This window comes from Euleptes europaea, chromosome 18 (genome assembly GCF_029931775.1).
Source record: "Euleptes europaea isolate rEulEur1 chromosome 18, rEulEur1.hap1, whole genome shotgun sequence".
Lineage (NCBI taxonomy): Eukaryota > Metazoa > Chordata > Lepidosauria > Squamata > Sphaerodactylidae > Euleptes > Euleptes europaea.
In genome coordinates this window covers 4,815,851-4,840,795 of record NC_079329.1, presented here as the reverse complement: position 1 = coordinate 4,840,795, position 24,945 = coordinate 4,815,851, and the positions used below count along the sequence as shown (strand labels likewise).

The following is a 24,945-nucleotide window of genomic DNA, read 5'->3' as shown; positions in this document are numbered from 1 at the left end:
AGAAAGAACTTCTCTCATGAGAGAAGGAAGCCCAGATGTTCTGCCAACAAAACAGAATGTACACAATTCTAAAAGAGAAATTCTGGGCTGGCCCGGACCTATCCTTCCCATATTTGCATCAGCCTGACACTTATATGCAAAACTTTTAGGATCTGACAACTGTCCAGGTGGCATTAAGAGGAAGGAGAAAAAAATTCTTACACTATATCAATAAACAAGTCCTCGGAAGGATGTTTCTCAAAAGGCAATGTGTGAAGAGTATAAACCATCTGAGACGCAATGCCACCAATGAGGAGATCCCCTGACTGATACCACTCATGTGGAACTGGAATCGGTTCATCCTGACAGCTTTTCCTGTTGCCTATTTTGCATGCGACAGCTGACAGTAGAAGCCAGAATGCCGTTAGCTTCACCATCCTAGTATGGAAACTCACTGGACTTGGAAATACAACAGTTTCAAGCCTGGTTTGTTAGAGGGAAATGTAAGATTTCACATGGACAGAACCCTGCCATGCCTTCTCCCATCTAGGACTGACAAAGGGGTTTATATAACTCAGAGTGGTAGAAAGTCATTTTCTGGAATATTCTGCAAAATCACAGCAGGTTTGATTAGGTGAACAGATGACAGATGTGGATAATTGCAGGGGGGTGGGTAATTGCCTCACCAGAGTCTGGGTTTTTCTTGGCCACATTTGTACTTCACTTGTATTTTTTTTCCCAAGCCTAATTCCCACTGCACTTTTGTGGGATGAGAAATACTCCTCATAATGTCAGGAGAACCAAAGTTCAATGTAATCCACCACAGGGGTCAGGATCTGGTCCCAAAGGAAGTGTTGCTAGACACATGACATGGCTATTTAATCCAGAATATGTGAGATCAGAACAAAATGACCATGACGCTTGCTCGTCTTTTGGGAAGACGGAGAGAAAAGATATCAAGATGAACCTGGACAGAAGGAGAGAAGGAACAGATGGGACAGTCCCAGAGGCCAGTGCCACAATAGGCAGGGAAAACCTTTTTCATCAGCCTTGGGTCAATATTGTCGCCCCCAGGACCGAGCTGCAGTAATGTACTAGTGGACTGCCCCCTTGAATGAGCCCCCTTTGTCGTTCTGAAATAAAAACTGAAATGAAACCCACTCAGGTGATGAGACGCAATACTCAGGTGAGGAGACCCCACATGGTGTAGTGGTTAAGAGCGGTGGACGCTACTCTGGAGAACCAGGTTTGCCAACCTCCAGGTGGTGGCTGGAGATCTCCTGCTATTACAACTGATCTCCAGGCAATAGAGTTCAGTTCACCTGGAGATAGGGTTTCCAACTGCCAGGTAGTAGCAAGAGATCTCGTGCTAATTCAACTGCTCTCCAGCCAATAGAGATCAGATCACCTGGAGAAAAATGGCTGCTTTGGGAATTGAACTCTATGGCATTGAAGTCCCTCCCCTCCCCTAACCCCGCCCTCCTCAGGCTCCTCCCTAAAAATCTCCCGCTAGTGGTGAAGAGGGACCTGGCATCCCTACTTGGCATGTTGTATGCCCGCTATGGTTAACAAGGCCAGCGGAAAAAGCAGGCTGGATTTGGAGTCAAGTGTCTCTGGCCAACAAAGGCAGCCATGGACATGCTGCCTAGCCTAGCTTAGCCCACCCATTTAAATGTTATCATGTTTAAGACTAGGACATCGATGAGCCTGATTGTTTAAATACACTGGCGAAACCTAAGCTGTTGTCTCCTGTTTTCATTTGCAAAGTACCTTGAGCAATTCATATCTTTCTGTTCCTTTCTTTCTCCCTTAGAAGCTCCTTGATTCATAAATCTTGAACAGCATAGTTCTAAATTTATTATTTAGGGTATATAAGAGCTGAGATCAATTTTGCCACTGCTAATGTAACCTGAGGATCACTGTCACTTAATAAATAGGGCATTAACTCAGACTCAGAGGTACTCATCAAATCTGTTAGAAGAGGAATAATAGAACTTGATCTTAGATCCTCATAAAAACGACCCTCCAGGAGCATGTGTGCTAGAGAATGAATAGAACCAGAAGAAAACGGGTAGGAAATTTACAGTTCATATCTGACATTCCCCACTACTCAAAAATCACCAGACTCATTCACAAACTAAACTGACTTTCTCTTCCATGACTTACTAGCAACTCTCAATGAACAAAAGATTGCAAAAAAAAAAAAAAAAAAAAGCAAAACCACACACACATTATGAACAGCTAATTTCAGGCTGCTGGCTAAAAGGCAATATTATGCCTTGAATATTGGAACTAAAAATCAAAGAAAGAAAGATAACAACAGCAACAGAAGAGTAGTCAGTCATCCTGCATTCACAGGTTTTATTCTCCATCAGTCATTTATCGGGCTTTGCATCACATTGGTTGAGATTGACTGTTTGATTGACCTTTGTGGTATACCAATCTTCCAGCAGTAATTCCAAGAATAACACATAATAATGATCTTACATTCTTTAATTCTTTCTCCTAATGAGCTGCTCTCTGTTGTTCAGCTCAGGCCTAAACATGATAATGTAACATTTGGGGGAAAAGATGCAAGCCAATAGTCCACCACTGGAGGCCAAGATAGAGAAAATCTCCACAGCTACCATGTACTTCCCTTTGGTGCTCAGGTAGGTCGGAATGAAGGACAACCAAACGCTGCAAAAGACCAGCATACTGAAGGTGATGAACTTGGCTTCATTAAAACTGTCTGGCAACTTCCTTGCAAAGAAAGCCACAGTCAAGCTGATGAGGGACAGAAGTCCCATGTAGCCCAGAACAATGAAAAACATAAAGGTGGACCCTTCATTACATTCTGCTATGATCTCTTCAGTCAGAGACTGCATGTCGAAATCTGGGAAAGGGGGAGAGGTTTCTAGCCACACCATACAAATGGCTGCTTGAAGAAGGGAGCAGGAAAGGACAATGGAGTTGGTCAGTCTTTTCCCCACCCACTTCCTCATACTGGAGCCAGGTTGAGTGGCCATGAAAGCTACAACCACAGTAACCGTTTTGGCCAACACACAAGAAACAGCCACTGAGAAGATGATACCAAAAGCAGCTTGTCGGATGAAGCAGGTCACCTTGCGTGGCTCTCCAAGAAATAATAAAGAAGAGAGGAAACAGAGCAGGAGAGAGATGAGGAGAACATAGGTGATATCTCGGTTGTTGGCTTTGACGATGGGAGTGTCTCTGTGCTTAATGAAAGTTCTTAATACTAAAAGTGTGATAAGGGAAAAAGATGCAGCTAATAAAGCTAGACTGATCCCTAAAGGTTCTTCAAGTGACAGGAAGGATATAACTTTCTGAATACATCTATCTTGTTCCGTACTTGGATAATGGTCATCTTGGCAGTTTACACAGTCAACCATGTCTGGAAAAAAAGAGGATTTGCCTCAGTGACAATTCATATATGACCCAGGTGTCCCATGGCTCAACACAAAAGGTACCCATGCTTAGGGCTGTTGAAAAAAAAATCGGTATAGTTCGGATTCGGCCGAATTCGGCCCGTCTGGATTCGGGATATGCCGAAGTCCGAAATCCCCCACTTCGGGTCCGTGAAATTCGGCGTGAATTCAAAGTTCGGGGGGGAAATTCAGCCGAATAAAGCTATTAAAAACACAACTGCGCCTTTCCGCGGCTCTGGGGGGGCATTTTTGGGGGTAGAGGTCCCAAACTTTCAGCGGAGCTTCAAAGGACCCTTCTTGCAAGACCCCCCAAGTTTTGTAAAGATTGGGTCGGGGGGGACTGAGATATGGGCCCCGAAAGGGGTCCCCCCACCCTTAATGTGCATCTCTGAGCAGAGCTTACCGCCCACGCACAAAGCTCCCAGCCCCGACAAACAGCTGAGAGCAAGGGCGGGACAGGTGCGAAGAAGTTTGCAAAGCAACACAACTGCAAAGCAACACTGCAAAGCAACACAACTTCAGAGCAACACCTTTGCAACCATGCAAAGCAACACCTGACACCTGGGAGTTTGCAAGCCATGGAAAGAGACAGAGGCAGCTAGCTATGCATAATGAGAAGGAGGGGTGGAATTTCCCCTTTTGCATGGGACTTGGGACCAGGAAAATGCATTCTTTAAGTCACCATTTGAAAACCAATTTTGAGCAAGCATAAAAATAGACCTAACTGATCTTATGAATGAGGGAAAACCTGAGGACACACAACTGAAGCCCCCCCCCCCTCAAACCAGGGAGAAAGAGACTCAAGGGGGCACACACACCCCAGGCAGAATGGGCAAAAGCCCCCTTTGGCTCCCCCCCCACCCACAGAAACTGCTCCCTCCCCCCCCACACACACACAGGAGAAAAATTATAGATTAAAGCCCCCAAAGGGATCTTACTGTGGCTGTCTTCTGTTCCATCAGGAGGGGTGGGAGGACTGGGTAATCCAATACGATTCCATTTAAGCACGGAAGGTTTTGCCGCTCTGGAGATGCATACAGGATCGGGTGATCCATTCATCCCAATAGGGAAAAGAGGAAAGCCCATATCTCGGGACCCCCTGACCCAATGTTTACAAAACTTGGAGGGTCTCTTAAGAAGGCTCGTCTGAAGCTATGCTGAATGTTTGGGGGCTGCACCCCCCAAAATGCACCCCCTGCAGCCACGGAAAGAGAAAAGGGGGGAGCCCATATTTCTGCCCCCACTGAACCCATCTTTACAAAACATGGGGGGTCTCTTAAGAAGGCTCATCTGAAGCTATGCTGAAAGTTTGGGGGCTGCACCCCAAAAAAAGCGCCCCCTGCAGCCACGGAAATGGAAAAGGGGGGAGAGAAAAGGGGTGGAGCCCATATCTCGGGACCACCTGACCCAATGTTTACAAAACTTGGGGGGTCTCTTAAGAAGGCTCGTCTGAAGCTCCGCTGAAAGTTTGGGGTCTCCACCCCCAAAAATGCGCCCCCTGCGGCCATGGAAAGGAGCGAATGTGCACAAGCGCCCCCCCCACGAGGATTTCTCTCTCACTCTCTCTCTCCCCGGCCGGGCCGCGCAGCAGCTGATTCCTCCAGTACTCAATTCTGACTGATTGGTCAGAAGAAGACCCAGCTTGGCTACCGATTGGCCGGGGGAGGAGAATGCTCCTGACGGTTATGCTGCTTACTGACGCCCTGAATTTGCCGAATTTATTTGTGAACTCCTGAACTCACTGAATTCGGCTCCCCCGTTTTCCCGCCATTTTTGAGTTCGGTTCGTCCTGAACTAAAAACCGCCGAATCAGGGGAAATTCGGCTGTTTTTCGGTTCAGGCTGAACCGAATCGACAGCCCTACCCATGCTGACATTTAAATGATTCATCTCTGTGTGGAGATGGTCAATTGGAAACACATTTTATATTATTTCAGTGTTGCTTTAAATCATTATCATCATGTTCAACATCATCATTGAGCTCACTAGCACCTCAGAGACCAACAAGGTTTTCGGGTTATGAGTTTTTGTGAGTCAACGCTCCCTTGAAGGAAGCTTTGGCCCTGAAAACTTCATACTCCATTGGTGAAAGAGTCACAAAGAACTTCAGAAAATGCTTCAGGTGAACTTTGAACTCGAACCTAAATATATGTTGTTGGACATGATCCCCCGACAACTCAATCCAACCCACAAAGAGCTTTATCAATATGCAGTTTCTGCTGCTAGAATTGTTTGTGCTGAATTCTGGGAAACTAATACAGTTCCTGATACTATGGAATGGATTGCTAAACTTTCTGATTTTGCACTGATGGCCAAACTAACCCAACTGGTTAATATGAAATCAATAGATGAATTTGTGTTGAAATCGTAGCCTTTCTATTGGTGAAAATGCATGGTCACTTTAGCCTCCTTTATTTCTTGTTTTCCTATATATAATAAAAAAGAAAAAAGAAAAACTTCATACTCCAAAAGTCTTCTTGGTCTCTAAGGTGCTGCTGTACTCAAACTTAGCTTTTCCCCTGCAGACTAACATGGATAACCACTGAAACTATCACCCATTCTGTGGTGTGGTGGTAGCCAAGATGCTCACGTTGTTTTAATGTTAGCTATCTCTTTTGTTTCTGTTTTGTTATCCTTTATTTCCCCACCCTTTTAGAGAGCAATGAATCATAATGATCAGAATGGACATTTCTCTGCGTCAACTTATTTTTTCTGCATGCCATCCAATAGATTTTCAGTCCAATGGATACCTACAGAACTCTGGCTGTCAGACACCGAAGCGTGTGTTCAGGTACTTGTGGAAGGTTGCCCCTGACATGGGCACCTGAGAACCAATGCCAATAATAAGGCCTATAATGAGGCGGTTGTAGTTTCATTCTGTTTCTCATGTCCCTGCAATAAATCAAGCGAATGGCAAACATGTGATCACTGATTTGCCAAGACAATGATTGCCTCTTTTTGGAATTCTTGCTGGGGATTATCAGGTAAGAGTCATCACTTTAGACATGCACATGTGTCTCTTGTTAACTCATCCACAGATGAATCGTATGCCACGGGTTTCAGACGATTACTTTCGCCGCACAGAAATTCAGGATGATATTGTCCAATGATTTATGAAGGTGTCGCACATTGTATGAACACATGCACAAAACGGTCAGTTATCATTTTGGAAATATGCATGTGAATTAACCTTGCATGCTAGGGAATTAAATGAAAAATATCACCTACCTTTCTTGCGTGAAATCTTCCCCTCTGGGCAACGAACACAACTATAGCAGCAAAATTTCTCCCCTTCCTTCTTTCTCTTCTGAGAACCAGGATGACAGTAATCATTGCACACAGAAAGGGGAGGCCCCTATCTCGAAACACGAAAGGAGTTTAAGACTGGATTTATTTGATTTTTTCCCCTCTTCACAACATTCAGACAAGCGAGTGGTTTAGATGGAGAAGGATTTCCCTTGTCTTTTGCTTGAAGTATTGAAATTTCTACCCTGTCTGTCACTTGGGTGAGGCAAATTATGACACCAGAGAAAGCAGATGCAGTATTTAAACCAGAGTAGCATTACACACTTTATCAAATGTATAGGAATCAGATCCTGTGAGGTATGAAATTATCTGTCCCTTGAATTTGTCTTTAGCTTTTAATGCCATTTTGTTTTTGTCTTTATTATAGAATCTCATAATCCATGACTGAGATTGAGAAAGCCAGTGTGGTATAGTGGTTAAGAGCGGTGGTTTGGAGTGGTGGACTCTGATCTGGAGAACTGGGTTTGATTCCCCAATCCTTCACATGAGTGGTAGAGGCTAACCAGGTAAACTGGATTTGTTTTCCCCCTCCTACACACAAAGACAGCTGGGTGACCTTGAGCAAGCTACAGCTCTGTTGGAGCTCTCTCAGACCCACCTACCTCACATGGCATCTGCTGTGGGGAGGGGAAGGAAAAATGATTGTAATCCAGTTTGAGTCTCCCGTAAGTGGTAGTAAACGTTGGGATGTGACATCACCCCATGGGTCAGGAATGACCCGGTGCTTGCACAGGGGACCTTTACATTACCTTTTAAGTGGTAGAGAAAGTTGGCATATAAAAACCAACTCTTCTTCTCTTCTTTTTCTTCTTCTCTATGCACCAAGGACATTTTAATGATCAAATCACCTGTCTGGGGCATGCAGTGATCCCTAAGAATATCCTGAAATCCATACCTGGCTAAAATCTCTTGGCCATACAAGAATATCCTCATTAATGATGACTTGTTTCCCTTTGGGAGCAGAGGAATCAACCCTTCCAACTTTGACTCTCAAGAAGGACCTATTTGGGAATGTGACCATATTCATGATGTCAAATCCAGCTTCTATTTCCTTGTTCTCATTAAAAGACACTCTTTCTCCAGCAGAGTTGTTGAACGTAATGCCCTGAAGAAATGGGTGGAGCTAGTTGAAAAGGAAAAAATAAACAGGTCTTACATCCACTTCTGAGTTCTTTTCCTTTTTTCAGATTATTACTCACCCACAATGGAAAGATACTTTGATTCTAGCTGTTTAACATGTCTCTAGATACACATCCCAATGCAGCAAGATCCTACACTCAGGAATAAGTTGTTTCCTCAACACAATCACTCTTATCCCTTCAGTTCTCTACTATCAATTTGCTTTTTGATGTCAGACAGACAGACTTGTTATGGTAAGCTATCTCCCAGTAGAAACCTTTTGGTCCATTCACCCTCATTACCAGCATCCATTTCCCTAATCAAAGGGTCAATAATATTGGACTGGGGTTACTTCTGGAGGTTAGTGAAAGGTATGCCACACCATTTCCCCAGTCATAGTTGGAGGACAATGTTGGCTATTGTCTCACCTTGTGCTAATGTACAGTGTGTGTGTGTCTGTGTCTGTGTCTGTGTGTGTTTTATGTCCCATCAAGTTGCTTCTGACTCATGGTGACCCTATGAGACAATGTCCTCCAAAACATCCTACACTCATCAGCCTTACTAAGATCTTGCAAAATGAGGGCAGTAACACGCTCCTCCAACACCACATTTCAAAGGCATCTACTTTCTTCTGATCAGCTTTCTTCATTGTTAGATTATTACACACCCACACACACACTCAGGAGTAAATCCACCTACTGTAATGGGAGTGCACAGTATTTCCTCAACACAACTCCTCTTATCCCTTCAATTCTCTATTATCTATTTGCTTTTTTATGCCAGACAATTGGTATTAGTGTCCTTATGGTCAAGTTCGAGATTCATTAAAAAAACAAACCCCCAAAACTTGTCATTGAAAGGTACGTAACACCATTTCCACCACTGGAGGAAAATGTTGGTTATTGTCTCACCTTATTCTAATGTACAAAGAATACATAAGAAAAGCCACACAGGATCAGACCAAAGCCCATCAAGTCCGGCATCCAGTCTCACACAGTGGCCTCTAGGAAGCCCACAAACAAGACCACTGCAGCAGCATCCTGCCTGTGTTCCACAGCACCAAAAATAAAAGGCATGCTCCTCTGATCCTGGAGAGAATAGGTATGCATATCCACTCTCCTCTTAAAGCCTTCCAAGTTGGCAATAGTAGTATACCTATTTCATTGTGGGACCATTACCTGCCAAGGTTGGAGATCTTGGAGTCTACCACTTTTGCCAGTTATGGAATTAGATGCAATCATGGCATTCAAAGCATATGCTATGGCATAGACAGCACTATAGACACTGTAGCTGTGACTGGTCATCTGAATTTCAAAAAGAAGTCCGGGAAGACTCTCCAGTCTCTCCTCTCCAGTGCATATCTCACTGATCTTCACTGGCTCACGGAGATTTGGAAGTGAACAGTCGAATGCTTGTTCCCAGAATTCCTTGAGAAAACCATTTTGCTTTGTCTGGTTAGCTTTTACACCATAAAGATATTCCTTGAACTGTGGAAGCTTGTTTGAGTGAGTTGTGAAAGATATGGCACCATGGAACACATCAAATTCAAAATTCCTTTGGTGTCCAGTTAACATGAAATCAACTTGGGCTGTCAAAACCCACACCTTGCTTAATGATACATTTCCCACCTTGTCAGCAAGTCCAAAAAACATCATGTTATTCAGTGATAACACAGTAATAGGTCCTCCATAGAGGATAAATGTGTTGACTTTTCCATCTTCAAAAGGTCTATGTATGTTACTGAGTAAGCTAAAGATGTCTTCGAATGAATCCCATTGTGCTTGGTTTGGAATTCTTTCTGTGAAGGCTGAACAGATTCCATTTTGGAAAAGCAGTGGTTCAAGGGTCTTCAAGAAATGTTCTCCACTGTCATCATCTGCAGCAAAAAGACCGACCCACGTCCACCCAAAAAGGAGCAGTAACTGGATAATTCCCATATACTGTTGAGTCTCATTTGGGGCCATGCGGTAAAAGGAAGGTAAATCTGTTGCATCCCTCTTCTTTGAGACAAATGAGCCATATGTGATCTAAAAGAAAATGTATAGAGATGAGGTAGGAGACTGTATGCCTGCTAAATTTGCTGAATGAATTTGCCAGCATGAACAAAAGAAAACTCATTGGGACATAGACCCTTTTCCCCAGTACAAGATTTTCTCTGCTGAAAGAGGTACCGTATATATAACTGTGGAAAGCAATATAATTTGGGGAAATTGTCTCCTACTAGTTTATTGCAACTGTTGAGTCCAAACATATGACACAAGAACCTGGTTGTTTTCAATTAATGTGAACATTGTACAATTCCTGAACAAAACTGACTGAAAGAAATATCCAAAAAAAGTTTCTCACACTAACTCTGGGTAACGTGGTAATGCGCTCTCAAAGTCAATTAGGGAATCTGTACTAATTAGTTCTCTAAGAATTAGTCTTTAAACTATTAGCTCCAACTATCTTCAAGACCTTTGCACCCTTTTGATAGTACAAATGAATTACTTGTGTTTTGTTCTGTTCAGCAAACTAGGCAGAAAGGTTGAAACATTTAGTTATCTTTTATTGAACAAAGAAAAATAATCTTCATTGGGCAAGAAGTTAAGAAGTACAAATGCAAATATTAACCCTACAGTGCCAATAAAATAAAATTTCCTATCATTTCTCAATCATATTAAAGTGAGAAAAATTTGAAAGCAAAACAGATTTCATATTATTATATTAACTTTCCTTTTAATTTTATAAAAACCCAAGTCAAACATGCAAACAGAAATCTCAATCTTCTGAGAGCTCCATCCAGGGAAACCCAGTTTGTTCTCACATCAACATACTTATGTAAAAAACAGCTACCTTATCTTATGCTAAATCTATCTTAAATGTGATTGTCTCTGCTTCTGAACTATTGATGAGCTAATCAAATAGGTGCATCTAAAACACATCTAGGATGTGCTTACAATCTTGTTTAAGCACAACTAGAAGGCTAAACATAATACTTACTTTAAAAGGCAATATGTCTAATATTTCTGGAATTGATTTAATTCACTGTTAAAGATAAAAGAAAACCTCATGCAATCAGATTTCACCAACAAATAAACTTGATATGAGGTCACTTCTGCATGAAAACATGCATGATCAGCAATAAAATGGAGATATCATCAAAATCCTGCTACACCCATCATTCATTTCTTCTTATTCTGTGTCAGTTACCGCAATCAAACTGTTTTCCCTTTTCCCTCTGAATTATTCCCTGAATTGTGAAATCCCTTGAAAGTTCATTCACAAATCATACCTGTGGCATTTTGTAGAGTCTCAAGATGTCTGCCATGTGGAAGGAGGTATCAGCTCCAAGTCCTCCAACGACAGCTATTACATTTTTCTGGCTGTCACATTTGTAATTAGGGAGAAATCTCTGTGACTTGAAAAGCAGGTCCAGAGTGGTACGAGAGGTCATTTTCATATCAAAGTAGCTGTCATAGATATGGAACCCAAGAGTGGCATTTGGTAAGATCTGGGTGTTCTTGTTGATCTCATTGACAGCAAATGCCAAAGCTAGGTTGTGTTGGTAGTATTTTATCAACATACTTAAAAGAGAGGGAAACAATCATTAGCAGTAGTATTCTAATTTAAACAAAGTCATTTCATAGCAAGTTTTGATTTAAGGGCAAGGATATCCTTCTGTTTATTGTCGACACTGCTGAGTTACTAGCAGCATAAAGTTTCCCCACAATGTTTAAAAAGTTTCTTTCCCTGGCATTTGCTGGTAGCAGCTTTTCTGATATGCAGCCAACACATCCAGTTGCATGCCAGCTGGGTGAAATTATCACTTACAATGCTTCTTTCTGGGAGGGAAAGCAGCATGATATAGCCCAATCTCATCAGATCTCGGAAGCTAAGCAGGGTAATCCCTGGTTAGTACTTGGATGGGAGACCACCAAGGAATGCAAGGGTTGCTATGCAGAGGAAGGCACTGGCAAACCACCTCTGTTAGCCTCTTGCCATGAAAACCCCAAAAGGGGTCACCATAAGTCAGCTGTGACCTGACAGTACTTTGCACACACACACAAACACATACACACATGCTTCTTTCTTCTCACCTCCACCTTCGCAACAGAGGGCACTTCACATGAACATGTGAAGCTGCCTTATACTGAATCAGACCCCTGGTCCATCAGAGTCAGTATTGTCTACTCAGATTAGCAACATCTCAACCTCCTTCCCTAGTCCCTTTGACTGGAGCTGCTGGGTATAGAACCTGGGACCTTCTGCATGCCAGCTTCTCTCATGAGAGAAGGAAGCCCAGATGTTCCGCCAACAAAACAGAATGTGCACAATTCTAAAAGAGAAATTCTGGGCTGGGCTGGACCTATCCTTCCCATATTTGCATCAGCCTGACACTTCTATGCAAAATGTTTAGGATCTGAGAACTGTCCAGATGGTATGATGAGGGAGGAGAAAAAAGTTCTTACACTATATCAATAAACAAGTCCTCAGAGGGATGTTTCTCAAAAGGCAATGTGTGAAGAGTATAAACCATCTGAGACGCAATGCCACCAATGAGGAGATCCCCTGACTGATACCACTCATGTGGAACTGGAATCGGTTCATCCTGACAGCTTTTCCTGTTGCCTATTTTGCATGTGACAGCTGACAGTAGAAGCCAGAATGCCGTTAGCTTCACCATCCTGGTATGGAAACTTACTGGACTTGGAAATACAACAGTTTCAAGCCTGGTTTGTTAGAGGGAAATGTAAGATTTCACATGGACAGAACCCTGCCATGCCTTCTCCCACCTAGGACTGACAAAGGGGTTTATATAACTCAGAGTGGTAGAAAGTCATTTTCTGGAATATTCTGCAAAATCACAGCAGGTTTGATTAGGTGAGCAGATGACATAGTTGTGGATAATTGCAGGGGGGATAATTACCTCACCAGAGTCTGGGTTTTTCTTGGCCCCATTTGTATTTCACTTGTGTTTTTTTCCCCCAAGCCTAATTCCCACTGCACCTTTTTGGGATGAGAAATGATCCTCTGTCTTTGAGTTTGTAATGATGGGACTGATGTCAGGAGAGCCAAAGTTCAATGTAATCCACCACAGTGGTCAAGATCTGGTGCCAAAAGAAAATGTTGCTAGACATATGACATGGCTATTTAATCCAGAATATGTGAGCCAGAAGTCCGTGTTTCATGTAGACTACATAAGCCACAAAAGAGAGCCCATTACAGGAGACGTTTCCACAAGAAGCCTGTATATTAGGGTTGCCAACCTCCAGGTACTGGCTGGAGATCTCCTGCTATTACAACTGACCTCCAGCCGATAGAGATCAATTCCCCTGGAGAAAATGGCCGCTTTGGCAATTGGACTCTATGGCTTTATTTGTATTTATTTATTTATTTTAGACTTATAACCCGCCCTCTCCAGCAAGCTGGCTCAGGGCGGGTAACATCATTTTCAGGGCAGTTAACATCATTTTTGAAGTCCCTCCCCTCCCCAAACCCTGCCCTCCTGAAGCCCCACCCCAAAAACCTCCCACCGGTGGCAAAGAGGGACCTGGCAACCCTACTTTATATCCTTAACCCTAAACTTGTGTGTGTTAAGTGCCGTCAAGTCGCTTCCGACTCATGGCGACCCTATGAATCAATGTCCTTCAAAATATTCTATCTTTGACAGCCTTGCTCAGATCTTGCAAATTGAGGGCTATGGCTTCGTTTATTGAGTCAATCCATCTCTTGTTGGGTCTTCCTCTTTTCTTGCTGCCTTCAACTTTTCATAGCATGATTGTCATTTCCAGTGACTCTTCTCTTCTCATAATGTAACCAAAATATAATAGCCTAACCTTAACCTAACTAACATAAATATAATGCTTAATTAAATACAAAAACTGAAAAACATTTTAATGAAATACTGAATAATAAAATCAGGGGGTTATTTTTTTTAGTTTTGCATCCAAATTTGATAATGATAGGCATATATATCTTTATATACCTTTATATTTGCCTGTCTGTCTATCTATCTATCTGTCTGTCATCTATCTATCATTTCCATTCTAGGCCTGATCAGGGAAATCTTTGTCCACAGGGTGTGCATAGCTACAACAGTACATCTAAACCTACACACCATTCTTACCCCCATGTATCCTAAAAGGAGAGGAGGGAGAAAAATTACCAGCAAGGGAGTAGCACCACCTGAATCTGGCGTTGTGTGTGAAAATAGTCAAAGTAAGCCTGAGCAAGTGTGTTGGAGAACAGCAGGCTATCTCTGACTGATAGAGAACTTGTACCAAAGCATCCCAAATGATTAAATGGAGCTACATTTCAGAAATTCCAATGTGGAGTAACTTTGTCATCGTCTGCCTGATTGACTCCAATGTTGTGTTGAAATGATAAAGAAATGTTCTGTCCTTGTGTGTTTCACCCTGTGGGCTGAATGTGTATGATCTCAGGAAAACAAGCTCACACACACATACACCCAGATATATTTGCATATGTATAAACAGCTAAGGATATGAATAAATATTGTAAATGAAGCAGTGTGAGTCCCAATCCCAAGAGCTCTGTGCAGTGTCTGGGTGAGGGGGGATTGTGAAAGGGGACTGGGCTACCCTTCCTGGAGGTCTCTCTGTGAGTGAGAGGGAGGACCCAGTGTGTGAAAGAGTCAGGGCTCTCTGTAGATTTTAGAAGAGGCAGGATGGGTGACTGCCTGACTTGCCTGTAACTCTGACCCTGAGCGATAGAGGTTATGGAAGGTATTAGGGTCTCTGAGTGTGTAAAGGGGGTCACAGAAGAATATAGACATGACAACAACATGTATATGTGAACACCGAAGCTGTATTAAAGAAATTGTAGGCGCCACTTGTCAAACTGGGAGGATGACTTGGGGACAGAATCAAAAGATTGTCACGGTGAGGAGGCATAGTGAACTGTTTATTAGTTTCATGATTTACCCAGCTTATACACTCACACTACACACAAGCGAAGGCCCGAGTTCTCAGCTAGTTTTGTGCTTGTTATAATGTGCTGGGTTGTCTGTTGGCAACATGGCACCAGTTAACAATTTTTTCTGGTGGCCACCATGTGTTTTGAGAAAATGGGTGATCCCAGACGGGGATTTTTCCCCAGCAAGGCTTTTGATTGGCCATTAGAGATTTGACTGGCTGTAAAGGTTTTTTTTTCTTCCCAAAACGTTACAGAACAGCCTCTAATTCTTTCTGGCAATTAACTGATCTCTCTTATTCAACTCAGGCTTCAGAAGAAGAATATAGCATTTGGGGAAAAATATACAGGCAAGTAATCCAGCACTGGAAGCCAAGATAGAGAAGATCTCCACAGCTACAGTGTATTTTCCTTTAGTGCTCAAATAGCTTGGAACAAAAGACAACCAAACACAGCAAAAGATCAACATACTAAAGCAGATGAACTTGGCTTCATTGAAACTGTCAGGTAACTTCCTTGCAAAGAAAGCTACTGTCAAACTTATGATGGATAGAAGTCCCATGTAGCCCAGGACAATGTAGAACATGAGGACAGACCCTTCATTACATTCTACAGTGACCTCTCTAGTCAATGACTTCATGTCAGTGACTGGGAATGGGGGAGATGTTCCTAGCCATATCATGCAAATGCATAGTTGAATGAGGGAACAGGATAGAAGAATGGAATTTGTCAGTCTTTTCCCCACCCACTTCCTTATCCTGGACCCCGGTTTGGTAGCCATGAAAGCTACAACCACAGTGATGGTTTTGGCCAACACGCATGAAACAGCCACTGTAAAGATGATGCCGAAAGCAAATTGACGGAGGAAGCAGGTCACTTTGCTTGGTTCCCCAATAAACAGCAAGGAGCAGAGGAAGCAGAGCAGCAAAGAGATGAGAAGAGTGTATGTGATATCCTGGTTGTTGGCTTTGACAATGGGGGTATGTCTGTGCTTAATAGTAGTTCCTAGAACAAAGACTGTGATCAGGGAATAAAAAGCTGCAACTGAAGCCATAATGATTCCTAAAGGTTCTTCATAAGACAGAAAACTTATTGTCTTGGGAATACAACGAACACTGTCCTCGCTTGCATACTGATCATCTGGGCATTTGATACAGTCGTCCATATCTGCAAAACAACAATAACAACAACAACAGAATAGTAGCCATCTCAATAATGCCTTAACAGTAGCCATCTCAATAATACCTGGCCTGCTGCAGCAATCTTGATGTTGATTTCTTATGGCTAGTTCTGTGTATGGAGGTCATTATCTGAGAAGCCATGTTAATGCTAGTTATTTGAGGTGCCTCATCTACTTTTAACTTTTGGGGCAGAATCCAAACAGTGTGTTCACAGGCAGTGCAATCCAGGGGGGGCAGCTGCGCTGCAGCCAGGGACAGCACAGCAACGGTGCCACTGAGCCACCTCCTAAGTGGTAAGAAGAACAAGAGTTGGTTTTTATATGCCAATTTTCTCTACCTTTTAAGAAGAATCAAACCAGCTTACAACCTCCTTCCCTTCCCTTCCCCACAACAGACACCTTGTGAGGTAGGTGAGGTTGAGAGAGTTTGAAGAGAACTGTGACTAGCCCAGGGTCACCCAGCTAGCTTCATGTGTAGGAGTAGGGAAACCAACCTGGTTAACCAGATTAGAGTCCGCCGCTCATGTGGAGGAGCGGGGAATCAAACCTGGTTCTCCAGATTAGAGTCCACCACTCTCAACCTCTACACCACACCTTACTGTGCCACAGCCACATTCTCCTTCACTCACTGACCCAAAATAATTATGGACTTGTAGAATTCTTGATTGGGGAAGGGAAGTCAGAATGGTATCGCCTGCTCTCGTCAGGTCTAGGAAGCTGAGCAGGGTCAGTACTCTGCAGAGTTTTCCTTGGAGGTCTCCCTTCCAAGTGCCCAAGGGAGACCTCCAAGGAAGACTCTGCAGAGGAAGGTGATGGCAAACCACCTCTGCATCTTACTGGCTTTGAAAGCCCCTCGCTGGCTGCGACTTGACAGCACTTTACACACACAGGGAATTCTTGATTCCTTATTTCTAAAATGATTTCTGTAAAGATATGTTGGGTTTTTAAAAACTTTTTTTTTGTGGCTGTAAACTTCTTTCTTGCAATCTCCTCAGGTTGGCTTCATGTGACAACCTACCCATCTCCTTGGACACCTTCCCTTCTGGGCATGAAACACAATCATAACAACAAAATTTCTCCCCTTCCTTTTTTCTCTTGTGAGCACCAGGATGGCAGTAGTCATTGCACACAGAAACAGGAGGAACCTATTGATGGACATGAAGGAAAAACAGTATTATGCTATTTATCAGCTGCTGGAAAAAATAAGCAAGTCAGCAGTTGAAATAGAAGGAGGAGGAGGAGGAGGAGAGGAAGAGGAAGAAGAAGAAGAAGATTTGGTTTTATATGCCCACTTTCTCTACCACTTAAGGGAGACTCAAACCAGCTTACAATCACCTTCCCTTCCCCTCCCCAGAACAGACATCCTGTGAGGTAGGTGGAGCTGAGAGAGCTCTAAGAGAACTGTAACTTGCCCAAGGTCACCCAGCTGGCTTTGTGTGTAGGAGCAGGGGAACAAATCCAGTTCACCAGATTAGCCTCCACCGCACATGTGGAGGAGTGGGAAATCAAACCCGGTTCTCCATATCACAGTCCACCACTCCAAACCACTGCTCTTAACCACTACACCAAGCTGGCTTCATATAGAATATTAAGGGGGGAAAGATCTACTAGTCACTGACTTTTTAACATTGTATTCCTAAACAGAGTTGAAGCCAAGGGGCATAGAAGTTGCATGGATGCCAGGGTAGGGGCCATGTCACCTTCTATGCTGATCCCCCCCCCCCGAAATGCACCCAAAGTGTTTCACATACGTGGAAAATATATTGGGGAGTAAATGTGGTACTGAACTTATAAGTGTTAAACCTCCTATGGAATAATCATGTTATGGAGAAACTGAAAATCCTTGCCCACAAATTACCCATTTAAGGACTGGATAGGGTTTGAAAACATCTCAGAATCCAGACCTGGTTAAAATCTCTATGCCATACAATTAAATCCTCTTGAATGATGAATTCTTCTCCTTCATGGGCATTGGGTTTCAGCCGTCCAACTTTCACCCTATGGAAGGACTTGTTTGGGAATGTGACCAGGGTTGTGATGTCAAATCCAGCCACCATCTCCATATTATCATTAAAAGAGATTGTTTCACCTGCTGAGTTGTTAAAGGAAATGCCTTGAAGAAACAGATGGAGCTACTTGATACAGAGGGGGAAAAGAAACAAAAAGGGTAATATCATTTTGGAGTCTACATGCACAGATTTATGGAAATCTTGCCTGGTTGATACAAGTCTTTATTTCATGTCAACCTGATATGAGAATGCAACTCTTCTTGCAGCTGAACATTTGCAGAGCATATGGTGAACATGTGTTGTGTATAATGGATATTCTTTCTTCTTAGCATCTCCCCAGTTTTAAAACGAAAACGAGGAGAGACTTAGGTGTGCAGACAGAACAATTTTTTTCCATATAACTAATCCGTTTAAATTAATCTTACATGGGATAGGGTTTAGGATCATAAAAAACCCATCTGCAACACCTTATCAATGGACTAGTCTGCCATTTGACTAGTCGTCTTCACACTGAACAGTGGATATTGTAGATATTTAGTTTAAATATATTACCTTCCAAGGCTCTTGAAGTTCAGCACTCTGATGACCTGCCCTTGCTGTTTGTTGGGATCTGGATGTGATCATGAAATTCAAAGCATGTGCCACAGCATGGACAGCATTATAGATGCTATAGCTGTGGCCAGTCACAGCCATTTCATAAAGAGTACTGGGAAGGCTTTCCAGTTTCTCCTCCCCAGTACATGTCCCATTGTCTTTCATCAGGTCCTGGAGCTCTGGAAAGAAACAATCAAATGCTTGCTCCCAGAAGTCCTTGAGAAAGCCTTGTTCCCAATTAGGTTTTCTGTTCTGCAGAAATTTCTGGAACCCTGAGAGCTCTTTGGAGTGAATGGTGAAGGAAATTGCGCCATGAAGGAAATGGAAATCCCAGCTTCTCTGGAGGCCGGTGACTCCAAAATCAATCTGGGCTGTTGTAATCCACACCTTTCTAAATGTTGCTTTTTCTTGAGAGCCAGAGATGACTAGAAATCTAAGATCAATAAATGCTGTAATGGTCCTTGATTCTCCATAGAGGATATAGGTACGGACTTTGCCCTCTGTCAAAAGTGAATACATGCTAGAGAGGAAATAATTCACATCAGTCAAGGAATCCCATTTAGAATTGTTTGGGATGCTTTCTGTGAAGGCCAAACAGATTCCATATTGGGGAAGCAAAGACTCTAGAACCTGCCCAAAATGTTCCCCGCTGTCATCATCCACAGCACAGAGCCCAACCCACATCCATCCAAAATGCTGAAGCAGTCGGACAATCCCCATGTACTGCTGGTCTTCATTTGGGACCATGTGGTAAAAGGATGGGGACTGCCTTGTCTCCCTCTTCTCAGATGCAAAGGAGCCATATGTGAGCTAAAAAGGAAGAGGTGAGGAGGTTTTAGAAAGAACCGAGGAGGAACAATTCTGGGTTTGTACCTGTTTATACAAGTATCATTTGCTGAAGCAAGCTGCAGAATCAAGAATACGTGCAGCTGAATTGTCACAAGGGAAATGGTATGGAAAAAGAAGGTCCTAAAAGCATCTGGCATGACCCTGTGTATCCTGCTCCTAGAACGTACAAGTGTGAAGCCACTTAAAGTCTGAATGTGTCTTTTTGTGCAAGGCATGTCGATGAGACACCTCCGTCACAGGCCTTGAGGGGTGAAGCTTGTAAGGGCTAACTTACCTAAGCACATCATCACACTACCAGTGTGACACAACTCTGGAAGCCAGCATGGTTCAGTGGTTAAGAGCAGCGGACTCTATTCTGATGAACCAGGTCTGAGTCCTCACTCCTCCACATGGCGGACTCTAATCTGGAGAACGAGATTGGTTTCCCCACTCCTCCACATGAAGCCTGCAGGATTATCTTGGGCCAGTCAAAGTTTTCTGAGAACTCTCTCAGCCCCACCTACCTTACAAGGTGCCTGTTGTGAAGGGAGAAGGGAAGGTGATTGTAAGCCACTTTGAGACCCCTTACAGTAGAGAAAAATGGGGTATAAAAACCAACTCTTCCTCTACTTCAATGACATTTAATTTTTGGTCCATCAGCACATTTTCTCCTTTTGAATAGTCGTCAGGCTTAGAAAAGTAATCATGGTTTCTTATGTGTACCGATCATACCTGTGGGATTTTGTAGAGACCTAGAATGTCTGCCATGCGTAAGGAGATATCTGCGCCAAGTCCCCCGATGACGGCCATTAGATTTTTGTGGGTGTCACATTCGTAGTTGGGGAAATATCTATGCAATTTATAGAGCAGATCCAGAGTGGTACGGTAAGTCATCTTCTCATCATAGTAGCTGTCATAGATGTGGAAGCCCAGGCTGACATTGGGCAGGATCTTGGGGCTCTCATTGATCTCATACACAGCAAATGCCAAAACCAGAGTGTGTTGATAGAACTTAGTCAGCATTCTAGAAAACAACAACAACAAAAGAATGCACCAAGTCATTTGAACACAGTTCTGGTCTGAATTGGCTATAATTTAGTTGACTTGCAAGAATGATAATCTTTCATTTATTGCTGGGGTGTATTGGGGAGTTCAAATGGCCCTGGAGAAAGTCAAGCATAGAAGGAGTCTCAAAGCGGCTTACAATTGCCTTCCCTTCCCCTCCCCACGACACCTTGGGTGGTAGGTGGTAGCTGAGAGAACTGTGACTGGCCCAAGATCACCCAGCTGGCTTCATGTGGAGGAGTGGGGAAACCAACCCAGTTCTCCAGATTAGAGTCCACCACTCTTAACCACAGCGCCATGCTGGCTCTCAGGAGCAGGACAACACTGCAAGAGCTACCCAGTAGAGCACTGGCTTATCTGTTCCTTCCTCCTGCAAACTGGCACCAGTATTTGTTTGTTTATTCCTACTGCTCTTATAATTAGGAAAGCTGGATTAGATTTAGATGAAGGTGGAGTGAAAATTGGAAAGAGGAACATTAATAATTTGAGATATGCCAATGACACTACATTATTGGCAGAAAATAGTGAAGATTTGAAACGACTACTGCTAAAGGTTAAAAGAGAAAGTGCCAAAGCAGGACTACAGCTGAACATCAAGAAGACAAAAGTAATGACTACAGAATTACACAACTTTAAGGTTGACAATGAGGAAATTGAAATTGTTCAAGACTTTCTATTCCTTGGCTCCATCATCAACCAAAGGGGAGATTGCAGCCAAGAAATCAGAAGGAGATTGAGACTGGGAAGGCAGCCATGAAAGAGTTAGAAAAGATTTTGAAGTGTAAGGATGTGTCACTGGCCACCAAGATTAGATTAATTCATGCCATCGTATTTCCTATTACTATGTATGGGTGTGAAAGCTGGACATTGAAGAAAGTTGATAGGAAGAAAATAGATTCCTTTGAAATGTGGTGTTGGAGGAGAGTGTTATGGATAACGTGGACTGCCAAAAAAAAAAAAATCAGTGGGTTATAGATCAAATCAAGCCTGAACTGACCCTAGAAGCTAAAATGACCAAACTGAGGCTTTTGTATTTTGGTCACATCAGGAGATGACAAGAGTCACTGGAAAAGACAGTCATGCTAGGAAAACTTGAGGTCAGCAGGAAAAGAGGAAGACCCAACAAGAGATGGATTGACTCAATAAAGGAAGCCACAGCCCTCAATTTGCAAGACTTGAGCAAGGCTGTCAAAGATAGGACATTCTGGGGGACATTGATTCATAGGGTCGCCATGAGTTGGAAGCGACTTGACGGCACTTAACACACACACACACACACACACACACACACACACTGCTCTTATTGACCAGGGATAATTTCTGCTCTGCAGTACCTCCTGTGGTAAATCTTGACCCTTCTTTTGCCTGCCATTTTGACTGGTAAAACCCCCTTAATATGTAAGTGCCACCAAGTCATAACCAACTTATGGCAACCGCAGCAAGGCAAGTGAGAACTGGGGGTGATTTGCCATTGTCTTTCTCTGCAGAGTCTTCCTTGGTGGTCTCCCATCCAAGTACTGACCTTGCTTAGCTTCAAAGATTTGATGAGATCGGGCTGTCCAGTGCCTCTTTCCCTCCCCACAACCTTCTGAAGGAGAGGAGTTCTTTGTCTTTTGGAATGTTGAATTGTATACCCTCAAAAATGAGCACAGCATAGAACCTGCACATCTCTAATGACCTGCAAACTGGGTGCAACTAAAGAAACAACTCTTTCCAACACACACTAAAATGAAGACCAGTCCGAAGCCCGTATTTACTGCAAACCAAGCACAATACATAAGATTCTAGAGATTTAGAGTTCTTTTATTTAATGCTGATAGACCAATCAGTCATGAGCATCAGAAAAAGTACATTAAAAAAACAACATAATAATTAAATATACAGGCTCAAATATAGGAATTACCTTTACAGCTTTCATAGGCCTTTTATGCAGAGACGTTTCCCCACCATGTTTTCCAGATGCTGTTTTAGCCAGAATCTGGAAAATGTAGGCAAAATGTGCAGGGGAAGCAAGGCAGCCTCTGATGGGCAGAAAAGGCATGCATAATCAAAAGGAAGCCCAAAGCAGTCGGTGAGGGTGACTGTGGGGAAATGTCCCTGCATAAAAGGCCATAAAATATCATTAAAATTATAAATAGACTTACAGCGCATTCCTGAGCCTGAAGGGAGAAAGCCCTTAGGAGGCCAGGAAGGCGCTGTGGCGGTGGTCAGGGGCCCCCGTTGGCGTCCAAGCAACTTATGCCGGCATTAGTGGCTCGAATGCCAGCTGTCCCAGGACGCCCCAGAATGCTGTGGGATGTCCCAAGATGCCAACAGGGCTTTCCACCGGCATCCCACCGGCGTAAAACTACAAGTTCCTGTTTTTCAGTAAGTCTCTATTTCTGAATAAATTTAATAATCCTATGAAGGGTTGCACGGATTTTTTACGCTATGGGGAGGTTTCAGGGGGGCGAAACCTCCTTTGAAGGTAGAGCAGCCGCGCTGCCTCCTATGACCTGTGCAGGCATTCCTCTCAGGAATGCACTGAAAGTTGTACAATTTAAAATTTAGGAGTATCATTTTAGTTCCATAGCCATAAAATTGCTGCTGCCAGAGTCACTTTTAGGTGGGTGTCTACTAGTAGATTAACTACAAGTTCCTGTTTTTCAGTAAGTCTCCATTTCTGAATATATTTAATAATCCATTTTTCTCGGGCCACATTATACTTTTTACAGTTGGTAAAGAAATGCCTGATGGTATCTAGCCCCCCTGATTTGCAGTCACAAAATTGCTCGGAAAAGGGGATCCCTTTGAAACTGCCTGTTAGAATACATAAGATTCCAAAAAGCAGGGTCCCTAGGATGGACAGACACTACATGTTCTTTATCTGAACACCCTATCATCTGTATAAACAGGCCACAAGCAGCAAGAGAAGAATGAAGATTTCTTACTGTGGAACATCCAGCTCCTGAGAGTGAGGGTCCCTGAATGATTGTGTGTGAAAAAGGTAAAAAATCTGAGAAACAACCCCACCAATGAGGAGGTCACCAGGCTGGTACCATTCATGTGGAACGGGGAGGGGATCCTTCAGGGGGCACTTGATCGAATTGGCATTGCGTGCAACAAAAGGCAGTAGCAATACCATCAGCCCCAACATCTGGGAGCAGCATGTACCTCTGGAGACAGCCTCTCTTGTGTGTATGCACAGTACTGGCTTTGCCCAGGATGGCGGTAGGGGTTTTTGAAAGGGACTGTGGGAGGCTATCCAAACCAGGTCCACTCAGAAGTGAGTCCCAAATTATACAATGGGGCTTACTTCCACAAATGTGTAACTGGGATTGCTTCCTGTATATATCACCCTCTTTTTAGCTTCAGCAGGGTTTGATACACAGTGCCCAGGATGCCAACTGATATTTCCAACACCTTGAATTCAAGGTTTACCTCTTTTAAAAGCCCAATGCCAGAAATCAAATTTACAAGCTTCCAACAGTCCCAAGTCCCTTATTCCCACTCTCAAAAGGTTGTGTGTGTGTGCATGCTTTTTAAAATAAACACTTTCAAAATTGCATATTGGCTGTTTTCATCACTTTCCGAAAAGCCACTTGTACTTTGATCAGCTAAATAATCATATTGATTTGATTCAGTCCAGGGGGAGATAATTATCTCTGCAGAGTTAGAGCTCTGAATGGTGCCATGGTAACAAGCATTTTTCCCCCAGAACTGGTCACAGAAGTCTCTCTTTCTCCTTAGTGGGTGAAGTTAACTTGTCTTTCAGATTTCCATGATGTGCAAACACCAACAAGAAAGTTACAACTCAAAAGGACGCCATGTGCTTGAAGGCGGGCATGATACAGTACTGGTTTATATGCCGTGCCATCTTTAAGCATTTGTACTCAGAAATAAGCATGCCTGACTCCAGTGGACCTAACTTATTTTTAAGTGTTCTAAGGGACCAAGATGGGCCCAAGCTAGACCAAGATAAACAGGGTTGGTCCCGGTTTCTACTTGGATGGAAGACCATCAAGGAAGTCTAGGGTTGCCACGCAGAGGCAGGCAATGGCAAACCCCCTCGGTTCATCTCTTGCCTTGAAAACCCCTAGGGGGTTGCCATAAGTCCAGGACTGGGAAGACAGTCCCCCCCCCCCCCGTGTGGAATGACTGCCCCTGGGACTGGCATCAGTGCTCTGGAACTGTTATGACAGCCCCCCAGAGTGAAACGACAGCCCCTGGGAGGAGCATAAATATTCTGGGGCTCAGGTGACAACCCCCACAGAAGAGTGACAGCACCGGAGACTAGAATTAGTAGTCTGGAACTGGGTTGACAGCTCTCAGAGCAATGATTCCCGTTCTAGAGCCATCATTTCAATCGATGGACTGTAATTCCAATTCGAGAGCATTTTATCTGGTCCCAGGGATTGCCATTCCACTCCCAAGGGTTGTCATTCCACTCTGGAGACTGTCATTCCAGGACCAGAGCAGGTTTCTTGCAATCCATTCCACATTTTCATGGCAACTTCTGTGTGCTATAACCTAATACAATGGAA

At 43.3% G+C, this 24,945-nt stretch overlaps 2 protein-coding genes across 2 annotated transcripts; both read right to left on the bottom strand.

Annotated features, from left to right (window-relative positions):
* Positions 1-2,471: 2,471 nt before the first annotated feature.
* Positions 2,472-9,795, bottom strand: LOC130489917 (vomeronasal type-2 receptor 26-like). The gene is made up of 4 exons (XM_056863705.1): positions 9,010-9,795; positions 7,608-7,835; positions 6,635-6,761; positions 2,472-3,373 (listed from the first exon to the last, which is right to left on the bottom strand). The coding sequence occupies exons 1-4, from the start codon at positions 9,793-9,795 to the stop codon at positions 2,472-2,474; spliced, it is 2,043 nt and encodes a 680-aa protein (XP_056719683.1).
* Positions 9,796-11,099: 1,304 nt separating this feature from the next.
* Positions 11,100-21,794, bottom strand: LOC130489915 (vomeronasal type-2 receptor 26-like). The gene is made up of 7 exons (XM_056863703.1): positions 21,757-21,794; positions 20,090-20,381; positions 18,488-19,339; positions 16,945-17,071; positions 15,141-15,913; positions 11,897-11,916; positions 11,100-11,397 (listed from the first exon to the last, which is right to left on the bottom strand). Exons 1-7 carry the CDS (start codon positions 21,792-21,794, stop codon positions 11,100-11,102), a joined length of 2,400 nt encoding a protein of 799 aa, XP_056719681.1.
* Positions 21,795-24,945: the final 3,151 nt, after the last annotated feature.